The following is a 12052-nucleotide window of genomic DNA, read 5'->3' as shown; positions in this document are numbered from 1 at the left end:
CTAATTTTTAAATTTCCTTTCTGGCTTGCAAATGACTTCCAAGGACTGAATTCAGAAACGCTGTCCAGGTGTAGGTGGGTAATTAGGCGTGTGTTTAAAACAACGATGCATCCACAGCCAAAATTGCTCAAAGCCCTGTCGACGTGTGACCTCTGGGCAGCGGTTTATTCCATCCCAGTCAAGGTAGCGGATCTCAGGGAAGGAAGGAATGTTTCTCCAGATTCCGCCTCAGGAGACTGGTTGGCCCAGCCCCTCGCAGACCTGAAGGGACATCTGAGGGTCAGCTCTGGGGCTTGTCTGGTCACCGCTGGTCTCGCAGGCGGGCAGGGCGGGCAGACGTCCCGTGGTAGGAAGGCTCCGCCGCGACCGCAGGGCTGACGAGCCGCCTGCCCCTGCAGTCACAGCCGTAGCGACTGAGCAGGGAGGTGGGCTTTTCATGGCGGTTCAGGGACTTGACTATTTCAGAAGTCGGCATCGTTGGCATTTGGCTGGTGGCTGCTGCGCTGTTGGACAGCGTGGTCCGGCACGAGGCTTCGCGCCTGTGGTGGGGACAAATCCGTGAGTGTGGGCGCAGTGCCCTCCCCCACCTCCCAGTAGAGCCGCCGCCGCCTCCCACCTTCCTGGTTGGCAGCGCTTTCAACTCAGGGCTTTGAGCAGCTTCCTCCAAAAGGGTCCCAGTGATTTTAACTCAATCCCGGACGCACTGGGAGGCCCCAAACGCACGGGCATGTCCCGGACGCACAGGAAAGGTCCGCCTCATCCAGGCCTCTCTGTGCAGATCCCACAGGGAGGAACTCACCCAACTGAGCAGATGTGCTTTCAGCATCTCAATTTTTAGTTTAACACAGTTTCTACAGAAACCTCCCTGAAATGTGCTCGCCGCACGGCCCCTCCCGTGTCGGGCGGGGAACGCAGCGCGCTGGCTCGGGAGCCCAAGCCAGTGCCGTGTGCCCAGGAGCAGAGGCGCTTTCTGAGCGCCCCCGCCCCTCGGCCCCTCGTTCCAGGGCAGCCCCCTCCGATGGTCTGGTCTGAGATGAACGCCAAACCCGAACTGGCTCAGCCACTGGATCGGCAAACACAGGCGGATTTTCCTCTCGCCCCTGGGAAGCCACCGCAGGAAGAAACCCACGGCAGGGAGGTGTTCGCACCTGGGCTCAGAAGTAAAAACAAAAAGAAAAATATAAAAAGCTAGTCAGGACTTCAGCTCCCTGAAGATATGAAGTAATCATTTAACGCCATGTTTAGAAATGTCTCCCCATTGATTTGTCCGCTTTTGCAAGATGTGCACACATCAGTAGAATTCTATTGCTACGTTACACTTAGATTTTCCTGTTGTATTTAACACACGCTCATGCATGTGAAGAAAACGCTGGGTCATAGCTGGTTATCGGTGAGTTCAGTCTGGAGGTGTGTTTTCAAACTGCAAACTCCCAGACACAGAAGACAGGCAATTATTTTTGCCCAAATTGTTCAACCGCATGATCGAATGTTTTTCTTCAGTGTGTAAAATGGTTTTTTTAAGTTGCTTATTTAATCCATGGCAGCATATTAACACAATCAAAATTTTAAATTCTTTCTTTACCGTGTTTCCCAGCTTCTAACCCTCACCATAATCAGCCATTTAGGAACACGCTTTGCTCTCTCCGCCCGCATCGTGCGTGCCAGCAAATGTTTGCCTGCGAATGAGCAAATGAGGCACCGACACACCTCAGCTTTTTAAAAGACCCTGTCTCCACGTTACTCTTTTTCCTAAGGTATTTTATGTGCTGCCATTGCTGCTTCCTCAGGACTGACACCTGAGACCTGACTTTTTAATTATAAAATTCGAAAACACTAAGTTAACCAGGAATATAAGCTCTGTATGGCTGCGCTGTGAACAGGCCCACTCAGGAGCCCGTGAGGAACCGCCTCCCATGCACGCCAGGCCCCTGAGGGCCACCGTGGCAACGGGCAGAACGTGTGCTGCACGCCCAGCTCGCGCCTTCCCAGAGGAGCCTGTCGGCTGCGGTCGCAGGGTGCGGCGGGGCCCGGGGCCTGGGCCCGGGGGCGCTGTGAGCGCCTGAGCTGTTTCTTTAACTGCTGTGAGACGCATCGTGCTCCAGTGTTGGGCCTCCCTTATCTGTATTAAATCTACACCACAGGCAGGGTCACGGGGACAAGGATGAATGTTCTCGGACTCGCAGAGGTCCCTCCAGGCCCCACTTCCTGCAGCAAGAGGCGGCACAGACGCTGTGGTGGGAGACACCCAGGCCCCGGGGCACCCCGCCTCACGTCCCACACGCCTTCGGGAGAGAGCTCAGGCTCCAGGAGGGTGCCTGCGTGGGGAGCGGAGAGATGCGCGCCCGGCGTTGTCACGGGACAGGGCCCAGCCTCCATGCCGGCTGGGCGGGTGGATGCGGGAGCCACGTGAGAAGCAACGCCAAGGCACGTGCTGGGCGCTCGGGTGCACGTCTGCCGTTTCCCAGGTCGCTCTGTAGGAATAGAAGTGCTTTCCTTGTCCGTGGTGAATCAGGACCCCTCACGCCGTGCACCAGAGACCTTGCGGGTCCTCTCCCAGCCGGGCCTTCCCTGCTGCCCCCGCCGCTGCAGCTCAGCAGCCACCTCCCGTCCTGGTTTGGTGGGGTGGCCGGCCGGCCTGCTGGCCCGCTGAGCAGGGTGGCAACAACCCGCCACCGCTCTTCAGCCAAGATGGCACGCCCGCCCCCCCAGCTTCCCTGACTCCCGGTCAACGCCTCGCGTTCAGCCCCAGTCCAGCCGTTCCCCTGGCAAGGCTGAATCACACCGGAGGAGAAAGTTTTTAAAAAACAGGCGGTTTCAGCTGCTTTTCTGGGGCGGAGTGAACACTTGCTCTCCTGGCCCGTCCTGCCCCTGTGGCTGCCCACGGAGCCTCCACATCCGTTTAAAGATGTGCCACCGTGTCCACGGTCCTGCCTCATTTTTGTGCCTGAAGCTCAGATGATCCCGACGTGGCAAACTTGCTTTGTTTTGTTTCTCAAAGTTTATTTGAGATTTTATCAGGAACGTCTATTCATACAGATCAGAGAAAAATCGAAGGCCCGGGGGCAGGTCCAGTCCCCACAGGCAGGAAGTGGGGCAACAGAGGAGCTGGGCGGTGGCGGGGCAGACTCTCGGCCTCCGAGGTTCCGGGGGAGCCTGCTCCGTGGGTCCCTCTCGGGACAGGCTCGCATGCAGGTCCGACCGCACGGCCTGCTCTGCACTGTGACGAGGCCCCCGGGTCCCTCCAGGCGCTTTCGTGCCTTCGCCCTTTCCAGGAAAAGAAAACAACCAACCGCAGTCGGGCACCCACTCGTGCCAAAACAGAGTTCTAGGGATAGTTCATTCTTGCGGTAAAGACAGAGAACGGCCCGAGCCCAGCAGTTATTTCCAGTGAATGGGGGAGCTTCTACGAGATTTTTAATGAGCTCTCATCTCCAAATGTATCTGTTCCTCCAGTGGCTTCACCGCACAGCCAGAGTGCGTGGACGCATGTGGCGCAGGGTTGGAGGTGCAAGGCTGCCCGCGGGTGGGAAGGCGTGGACTCACGGGTGGGGTGGGCGGGGAGCCCCATGGTCCTTACCAGTGGCCTCCACGTGGTACCCTGTGGGGACAGACAGGCTCTGACATGACACATTTTCTCCATCACAAAAACACCTACTTACTAAGCATTTTCGGGCCACACAGAGAAGAGGAAGCAGCCCCACACACGGCCACGTGGCGATGGCCGTGGCGGGTGGGTCCGGGGGCCCCGGCTCTCCACCGACGACGTCTCAGTCCAGAAGTGACTCCGTGTGTCCTGCTTTGTAGTGGCGTTGCGAAACAACTGTTTCCCCGTGGTGCCGTGACCTGTGTGAGGGGGCCCGTGGCCACCTTCTGCCTCAGGAGCCACCTCATGCTGTGGCCATTGCAGGGTTTCTTGGTGTGTTCACTACGTTTTGCTGTTGACACGCAGCCGTGAGGACCGTCCCTGAGCGCACGGCCTCGCCCCCGCTGCCGCCGTCTTCCCGGGCCGGCGGTGGGTCACAGATGCCGTCCACCAGCTTGCACGCGGGGGTGGGGAGGCGGGGGACGTGCCTGTGCTGACCTGGGACTTGCCTGTCTCCTGCAGCTGTCTCGTACACAAACTACAAGAAAACACCGCCGCCTGTGCCCCCTCGGACCACCTCCAAGCCCCTGATCTCGGTGACGGCCCAGAGCAGCACGGAGTCCACGCAGGACGCCTACCAGGACAGCCGCGCCCAGAGGGCGTCCCCGTGGGCCCAGGACGGCCGGGGCCTGTACAACTCCACGGACAGCCTGGACAGCACCAAGGCCATGAGCCTGGCCCTGGAGGCGGCCGCCGCCCAGCGCCTCGCCGGCGACAAGGCCGAGGACTTCCTCCGGGGCCGGTGCTCCTCCGTCGGGATCCAGGTAGCCTCTCTCGGCCGCGGGACGCGGGCAGGCAGACGCAGCCGCCCCTGCTGGGCCGGCGCCCGGCTCACAGCAGAGCCTCCACCCTGCGCGGCGCCCGACCTGCTCCCCAGAGGCCCCTCCCTGCCCCCCCCCACCCCAGGGTGTTGCCTAGGGGCCGCAGGCTGCTCAGAGAGCAAGGAATTCAGTCATTTTGATGCTGAAGGAGGACTTCGTTGTGAATACGATTTTTAAAGCTTTCCAGTCGTGCGGCATGGGGGGGTCTCTGGGAACATGCAGGCAGAGAGAAAGCGGGGCCTCCGGTCCCCACCCGGGCCGGCACTCACAGCCACGCCCACGTGCGACGCGCCCAGGGCGCCTCTACGCGGACCCAGGGTGCTCTGGAGCTTCGGCCGTGGTCGCGGCACCGCGTCCTTGGCTTCCAACCACCGAGGGCCTAGCGCCTGCCCGAGGCACGGGCCTTGGCGGCCCCCTCCTCCCATCTGCCAGGTGCCCCGTGGCGGGGGCGGCAGGCTCGCCCCACCCTGATCGGTCTTGGGGACTGTCCCCTATCGCACCCCGAGCTGTGGGGACCCGCGGTGGCGTCGAGCCCTTTGCAGGTGGGGTCCCCCTCACTCCCCAATCAGCCAGTGTCCAGCGGAGGTTTTCGCAGCCGGGGCTTCGCTGCCGCTGGGGAGGAGGGCACGGAGCTGTGGCCCCAGGCGGCTGGGCCCAGCTCGGCGGCCGGGCCCGGGGAGCAGCCGGGGAGGCCCCGCGGCCTGGTCCTGCGAGCTGGGCCCCCACACTGTGGTTCGTTGTTTTGTTTAGGACTCTGAGTTCCCAGAGCGTCCGCCCTACCCAAGGTCAGATGTAAGTACAAGCGCTCACGGCCCAGTTCGCATGACTTTTATTTCTTCACCTCCTTTCCTGGACCCCCACGCCGCCGCTCTTGTCCCCCTCTGTCCGGACGCTAGATGCCAGGCACTGCGCTGGGAGCCCGACTCGGGCCGGGGACCCGGCCCCGATGTGTGTCATTGGCCCCATTTACGAGGGCAGGACGGGCGGGCTCACCCAGTCCGGTAACTTTCTGCGGCCGCAGCGCAGCCTGCGGGGTGGTCCGGGGTCCCGCTGATTCCAGGTCACATCCTGAGAGGAGGCTCGTGAGGTCTCCAAGTTAACCAGGCAGCTCCCCATCCCTGGGCGCGCCTGCACCCTGGCTCTCCTCACGGGCCACCCTCCCCGCCCCTGCCCCGCCCCCCGCCCCCCGCCCACCAAGGCGCGCAGGGCGTTGCCCCCCGGCTCCACCTCGGTCGGAAGGAGGCGGACGCGCACTTCGGGAACCCGCGGCGTTGGGTTGTCCGGCCGCCCCCCGCCCCCGTCACCCCGGGGCCCCGCGCTTGTCCTCGCCCTCAGCCCAGCCCCCCGCCCCCGCCCCCGCGCCGCTCCCACGCCCGCTCCCCCAGCAGCCTTTCTGGGCGTCGTCCCCCCGACCGCGGGGTCGCGATGGCCTCTCGACAGCCCAGCCCTAGCGCAGTGCCTGGCGCGCGGCAAGTGCTCGGTCAATGTCGGCTGTGTGAGTGGGCGGGCGCGGGGTCAGCGGCGATGGCGGGCGACGAGACCGCACGCGTGTGGCCGACTCGACTGTCCTCCACGGCGGGGAAAACGCGCTCCGTCCCGGGCGAGCCCGTCACCCAGCTGCGGTCAAACGCAAGCGCGTCACAAAGCCAAGACGAAAACCACGGTCCCGTTAGGACAAAGGAGGGGCCCAAGACGAGAAGCAGGCGGGCGTAGGACCCACTCGGGGGCACAGAGCAGGGAAACGGAGGGAAAGGCAGCGCAGGCGCATGAGGGGCTTAGAAGGCGCAGGAGGGTCGTCGGCGCTGTCAGGGCCCGAGCCGGCCGCGCAGTGACCCTGATGTGCAGACAGCAGGCGACGACCCACCACTGCGCCCCGACCGCAGGCCCGCTCCTCTCCGTAACCCGCGAGCCGGGCCTCATCGCGGGGAAGCTGAGGCTCAGGCTACGTGCTCCTCTCTGGGCGCGTGGCCACAGGCGTCCAGACCGCACTGGGAGCCAGGGGGGTGGACTCCCACAGCCCAGAGGCGAGATGAGGGAGGAGGGCCGTGCGGGGCCCTGCGCCCGTGCGCCGGGGCAGGCGCTCCGAGCCAGCATCGCTCTGTCCGCTGCTGGAAGACACGTTCAGCCGGCGTGTGACACGCGTGGCCCGCGCCGGGCCCGTGAGCCCCGACCGCAGACGCGCCTTCTGAGGCGCAGCTGAGCGGGAGCTGGGGGTGCCCACGCACACGCGGGGCAGAGCCTTCCCGTCGGTCGGCGACCCTCCTCCCGCAGAGCCGTCCTGCGGCGCCCGGCCCTGGACGGGCTTGGGGCCCGGGCATCGCAGGCTTCCCGCTTGGGCCACAGGGCTGGTCCCAGCCCTGTCCTGGCTGCGGGGCCCTTCCTGATGCGCAGCCGGCCAGAGGCAGCCGCCCGCCTGCCCCACCCGCCCGGCCTCCGCCTTCCGACCGGCAGTTGTGATGCGAACGGTTTTCTCTGTGTCCACTTGCGTTTTCATATGTGGTTTGTGTGTGGTTGCAGTTTTAACGTGTGAGTGTTTAGGAGACGCTAGGTCTGACATCCAGGAGCCCTTCGGGGCCACGTGCCTCAGTCTCCATCTTCACGCTGCGACACCCACAGGGTGCGGGGCAGTGGCCTGGGAGAGCTGTGTCGTTTCTCGGTGTCAGGAGGTCAGTTTACCCAAGAATCTGGAACCAACCCGTCCACTGCCACCGTCATCTTAGTGCTCGTGCGCAGGCCAGGCACTTCCCGGCCTCGGGGCTGGGACGTGGAGCAGGTCCCTGAGGGGCGAACAGCGCCTCTGTGTCCCTGCAATACCCGCCCAGGTACGGGCGAGGCTGGCTGGTGCCGGTCCCACCAGGCTCCGTCTCAGGTCCCTAGGAAACCGGGGTCCCTGGAGCTTGGGGGGGCAGCCTGTCCGCCCCGCCGCCCCAGGCCAGGGCGCAGAGGGCCTGCCCCTGGCGCGCGCACACGCACACACATGCGCCGTGCAGCCACGCGGCGCCACACTGCACCCCCGTTCCCTAAGCAGCTCACGTTCAGGAAAGCCCTTCCTCCCCGTCACCCGCATGCACTCCGGAGCCCCCGTGACAAGGGTGGGAGACGGGCGTGGCAGCCCTGGGTCTCCAGGGGCCTGAATACTCTCCGCAAAGGCGCCCCCACTCCCTGGAGACCGCCCCCCACCAGGGAGCTCACACACACAGCCCGGGGGCAGCAGCTCAGCAGGCAGAGGGGGTGCTGATCCCTCTTCCTTCCCTGTGTCTGGAGCGCAGTGGGGCTTGCAAAAATAAAGATAACTTGTACTTCTCAAAACTTAAATTCACATGCACTCGCATCCCGAATTTTCTCTTGGAAAAGTTTGCTTGATTTCCTCCCCACCATGCAAAATAGTAATTCCTTTCCATTGCCCTAAATTCGCTTTTTTTCCTATCTGTGTAAAGCTGTCTACTCCCAGGATTTCTGAAATGGGTAAATATTTGGCGCATCCTAGCCACATGTCAATTTACCACATACCTTTCACACACCTTTATTTTTCTTGGAAAGCTGTGTGTCCTGAATTTAATGCCCATGTTGTTAGAGCTGACGATCTTTTTCTTTTAGATTTTATTTACTTTATTTATTTAGAGAGAGGGAGAGAAACATCCATGTGCGGCTGCCTTTCGCATGCCCCGAACTGGGGACCTGGCCCGCAGCCCAGGCCTGTGCCCTGGCTGAGAATTGAACCAGGACCCTTTGGTTCGCAGGCCAGTGCTCCGTCCACTGAGCCGCACCAGCCGGGGCTACAGCTGATGATGTTAAACACGGGGCCCAGAGGATGGGGCGCTGGTGCTCGCAGTGGGCACTCTTGAGCCTGGCTTCCTATGCAGGGCTTCACGTCCCTCCAGCGTGGAGTTCGACGTCCCCTTGTTTGGAGACCAGGGCGAACAGCCTCAGTGAAACCCTACCTGATTGGCACGGCCAGCAGTCGCGGCATTTGCCTGGCTCCAGAAGCTGCACGATCCTCATCGCTGTGAAAACCATGGAGTCGCAGGAGAGAAACCGCAGAGACGGGCGAAGGGAGGAAGCCCCTCCGTTGTGTTTTGGTCACGTTTGTACGGCATGTGTGGGTGTCCTGTGCGCATGTCTGTCCTGTGTGACTTTGGCATTCGCCCTGCGTGGCGCCAGGAGCCCCTCGCGTCCTGTCTGCCGGCCCAGCTGGCGCGGCCCCACCGCGCACTCCTCCGCGCTGCTCTGCGACCCTGACACCCCCAGGCTGCACCTTGAAAGTAACCCTGCGGTGAATTTCTGCGCACGTCGGTCAGAATTTGCGGCAACCTCTTCAGCCTGGGATCCCAAACGCGGAGCGAGCGAGGCAGATCTTCCGAACCCTCCTGGTGAAAATCAGCATCCCTTCCATTGCCAGCGTCTCCTTAAGGGCCGGAGCGTGGACCGAGTCCCCCTGTGCTGTGTGTCCGTTCCATGGGACACCATCAACCCAAAGTGTAACACGGGAAGCCTTTGAAGCTGCGAGTGTGCTCACAGAGGCTCTGCATACACACACGCACATGCACTCGTACATGTGTGCCTGCCGCAGCAGCTGTGTGGCGGCGGGAAGCCGGCGGCAGCAGCTGGGGCCTCGCCGGGTCCTTTCCATGAGTGGGAACCACACGCACTGCGGCAGCTGCGTTCACACTGGCCTGGGACAGCAGCCTGACCACTGGGGTTTCAGTGCTGTCCGCCTGTGTAAAATGCTGTGGGTGATGTGTGGGTCACATCCCTCACGGGTGAGAAATAAAATCCACTGAAGCCACAGTCTGCCCTAAACTAAAAAGAGGAACGGGACCAACGGCCAGACAAGAGCTTCCCCTCCGGACGTCCTCCCTTCCCCTCCCGGCTGCTGGAACACGCCGCCGCCGGGGCGCGACGTCCGCGCACGTTTTCAGAATTGTGCCGACACGAAAGGAGGGGCACGCCGCTGTCCTCCACAGCTCAGCACAGAGCACGGCTGCACGGCCAGCAAGGCGCGGGCCTGTGTCCTGGCGCCCCGGACAAGCTGTGCGCCCCTGACAAGCTGTGCGCCCCGGGCAAGCTCCTCGCCTTCGCCGATCCCTCAGCTGGTCAGCACGGCAGAAGTGGCGGCAGGGTGTCCTGGGGACTGCGTGTTTGCCGTGCTCTTTGTGCGGTGCTTGGTGTGTGGTTGGCATGAAATAAATAGCAGCCGTCGGTGTCCCACCCATGTGGGCCAAGAGGGGGGTCTGCCCTCGGTGGCCTTGGGCCATCAGGGGTTTTGGCAGCGGCTGATAAGTGCCCCTTTTCTCTCATAGCTCACAGACGACAGAGTCACAGCTGAGTCCTTAGTGGCTTGTGCCCTACGCTGGCAGGGTCGTCGTCAGTTTTGAGGAAAGATGTGTTTTACAAGTTAGCCGCGAGGCTTCGGGTGGGCCCGAGTCCTCCGCAGGGGCAGCGGCGGGCAGCGGGGGGACTGGGCCGACAGTCACGGCAGACCAGCCCGTGCTCGCGGGCCCCTCGTGCAGAGAGTCCTGAGGGCGCCTCTTGTTGTGACGAAACGTGCTGGGCTGCAGCTCCCCCTGCGGGGTCCCCCTGCTGGCGGCCGTGCACGCGCTTAGTGGGTCTGGGGCGACGCTCCAGCACACGCAGCCCCAGCGAGGATGCTGCGCGGACGCAGATTCTGCCTAGTCCTGACGTCCACCTGCCGGGCACGGTCCTGCGGTGATGGGGACGCAGCCGCATGCAGGACAGACAGACGCACTTGTCTCCGCAGTTCTCGCCGCCGCCCGACATCCTCCGTGTGTGTGTGGACGCAGACGCAGCGTGACCCTGTTCAGTCGCTTTACCTGTTGTTTGCTCTACCTAGTTCATGCTGCACTCACTTTCTTCGTCGTCGGGCGTGAGAAGAGCTAAGTCCTATGATAATGCCACCCAACAAAGCCTATTTTCTGCCCGAGCTGAACTAAGCAATTTTACTTGCATAACGTTCAAAACAGCGAAGTTCAAGCAGTTACGTAAAACGTGATGGAACGGGGTCGCTCAGCCTAAGTGCCAGGAGGGGTGCATCTCCCCATCCGCATGACTTTCCAGGGTCAGGCACATCCCTGCATTAATTAAACAAACGCCCCATTAACTACGCACATGAACACACACGAAAAGACAGTCCCTTGCCCGGGTCCCATGTCTCAGTGCTAAAATAAGATGTTCTGTGTTGAATCAGGTGGAAACCGCGACGGATTCCGACACGGAGAGCCGCGGCCTGCGGGAGTACCACTCCGTCGGCGTGCAGGTGGAGGACGAGAAGCGGTAACGCACCCCCGCCCCGGCCCCACGCGCCCCGCGGCATTGGCCGCTGCTCCAGCTCGGGCGGGCCCTCAGGGAAGCTCATATACGGGGTCTGGCACAAGTAACGCCTCTTTTTATTGCAAAATCGTAAGTGGTTCTGTCATATAGAACAGTGTCACACAAGCACACCCTGTGACATTTCCCGTGACACGCGCAAATTAAAACTATAAATTGTTACACCCGTACGATTACCCTGCCAACCCCACTCAACCAGGCCTTGCTTCTGCTGGACCCCGTATTTAAACCTCTCAAGTTGCGCCATTCAGAAGTGAATTAACATCTGTCCGTGTCTTGTTCTTGCAAGAGGGAGGGAAGACGCAGCCTCTGAAACCAGAGAGGCTGGCAGCTGGGTGTCTCCGCCCTTTGGCCAAAGGGGAAAATACGCTGAGGGGCAGCAGACGCCTGTTTTCTCGCCCAGGGCAAAGGAAAAAGAGAAACAGCGCAGCCGCGGAATGCAGAGGGCGGGGGCGGGGCCGAGCAGTGCCTCCAGCCGCGCAAGACAGAAACCGCCGCTACACTGGTGGTGGTTTTATGGCAAGAGCAGGGGTGTCGCTCTGTTTCATATCTAAAATAGTGCATCTTGTAAATTTCACAGACTCCCCGTGTGGGTCACCCGGGCCTGCCCGGGTCACGTCCAGGGAGCCCGCGGTGCGGGGCTTCAGGGTCCAGCCTAGGAGGACTCGGACTGCAGGACACCCAGCCACACGCGGACGCCTCCCAGGCCCCCGCGGGCATCTTAGGGCCATTGTCCCTTGCCCCCGGGACCGCCCGCCTGAGCCTCCCATCCCTGCAGCCGCTGGTGCCCGGGCCCTCGGCCCCAGGCGCGCATCTCCCTTCCTCCCCCGCAGGCACGGCTGCGCGCAGGTGGCAGGGAGCCAGGGCACACACCCAGGGCGCCGTCGAAAGGCTGATGCATGGAGCCCTCACCCAGCCGCACCTGGGCTCCGTGCCGGCCACCCGCTAGCGGGGTCTGTGACCCCAACGCGCCCCCGTGAAGTCCAAGTCTGCAGGAACGGACTCAGTGGGAGAGCACTGCGCGGTTCGGGGGGGCAAGGAGAGGACCCCCGTGGCCCCGAACGGGGAGTGAAGGGGCCACGGCTCAGCGGGCTGCGGGCGCGATCACGGGAGAGCAGCGGAGCCCCTGGTCGCCGCGGAAACACCCGTCCTCTGGGCCTGTCTCCACGCGGAGACTCGGGCGCATGCGCACGGTGCACATCTGCGAAGGCCCGCGCTCTTCGCAGGGGAAGCACCAGGTGCT

General features: G+C 62.6%; 1 protein-coding gene across 1 annotated transcript in view; it reads left to right on the top strand.

The window, feature by feature from the left end:
- Nucleotides 1-12052, top strand: part of DLGAP2 (DLG associated protein 2) — a 190724-nt gene that overhangs the window by 165157 nt on the left and 13515 nt on the right. The window contains exons 14-16 of the mRNA XM_054565854.1: nt 4106-4407; nt 5215-5256; nt 10670-10755. Of these exons, the coding sequence (XP_054421829.1) occupies nt 4106-4407; nt 5215-5256; nt 10670-10755 (430 nt within the window). The remainder of the gene's footprint in view (nt 1-4105; nt 4408-5214; nt 5257-10669; nt 10756-12052) is intronic.

Source organism: Pteronotus mesoamericanus, unplaced genomic scaffold (genome assembly GCF_021234165.1).
Source record: "Pteronotus mesoamericanus isolate MK-2021 breed Mesoamerican mustached bat unplaced genomic scaffold, CSHL_Meso_final contig_169, whole genome shotgun sequence".
Lineage (NCBI taxonomy): Eukaryota > Metazoa > Chordata > Mammalia > Chiroptera > Mormoopidae > Pteronotus > Pteronotus mesoamericanus.
This window is presented reverse-complemented; position numbering and strand designations above follow the sequence as displayed.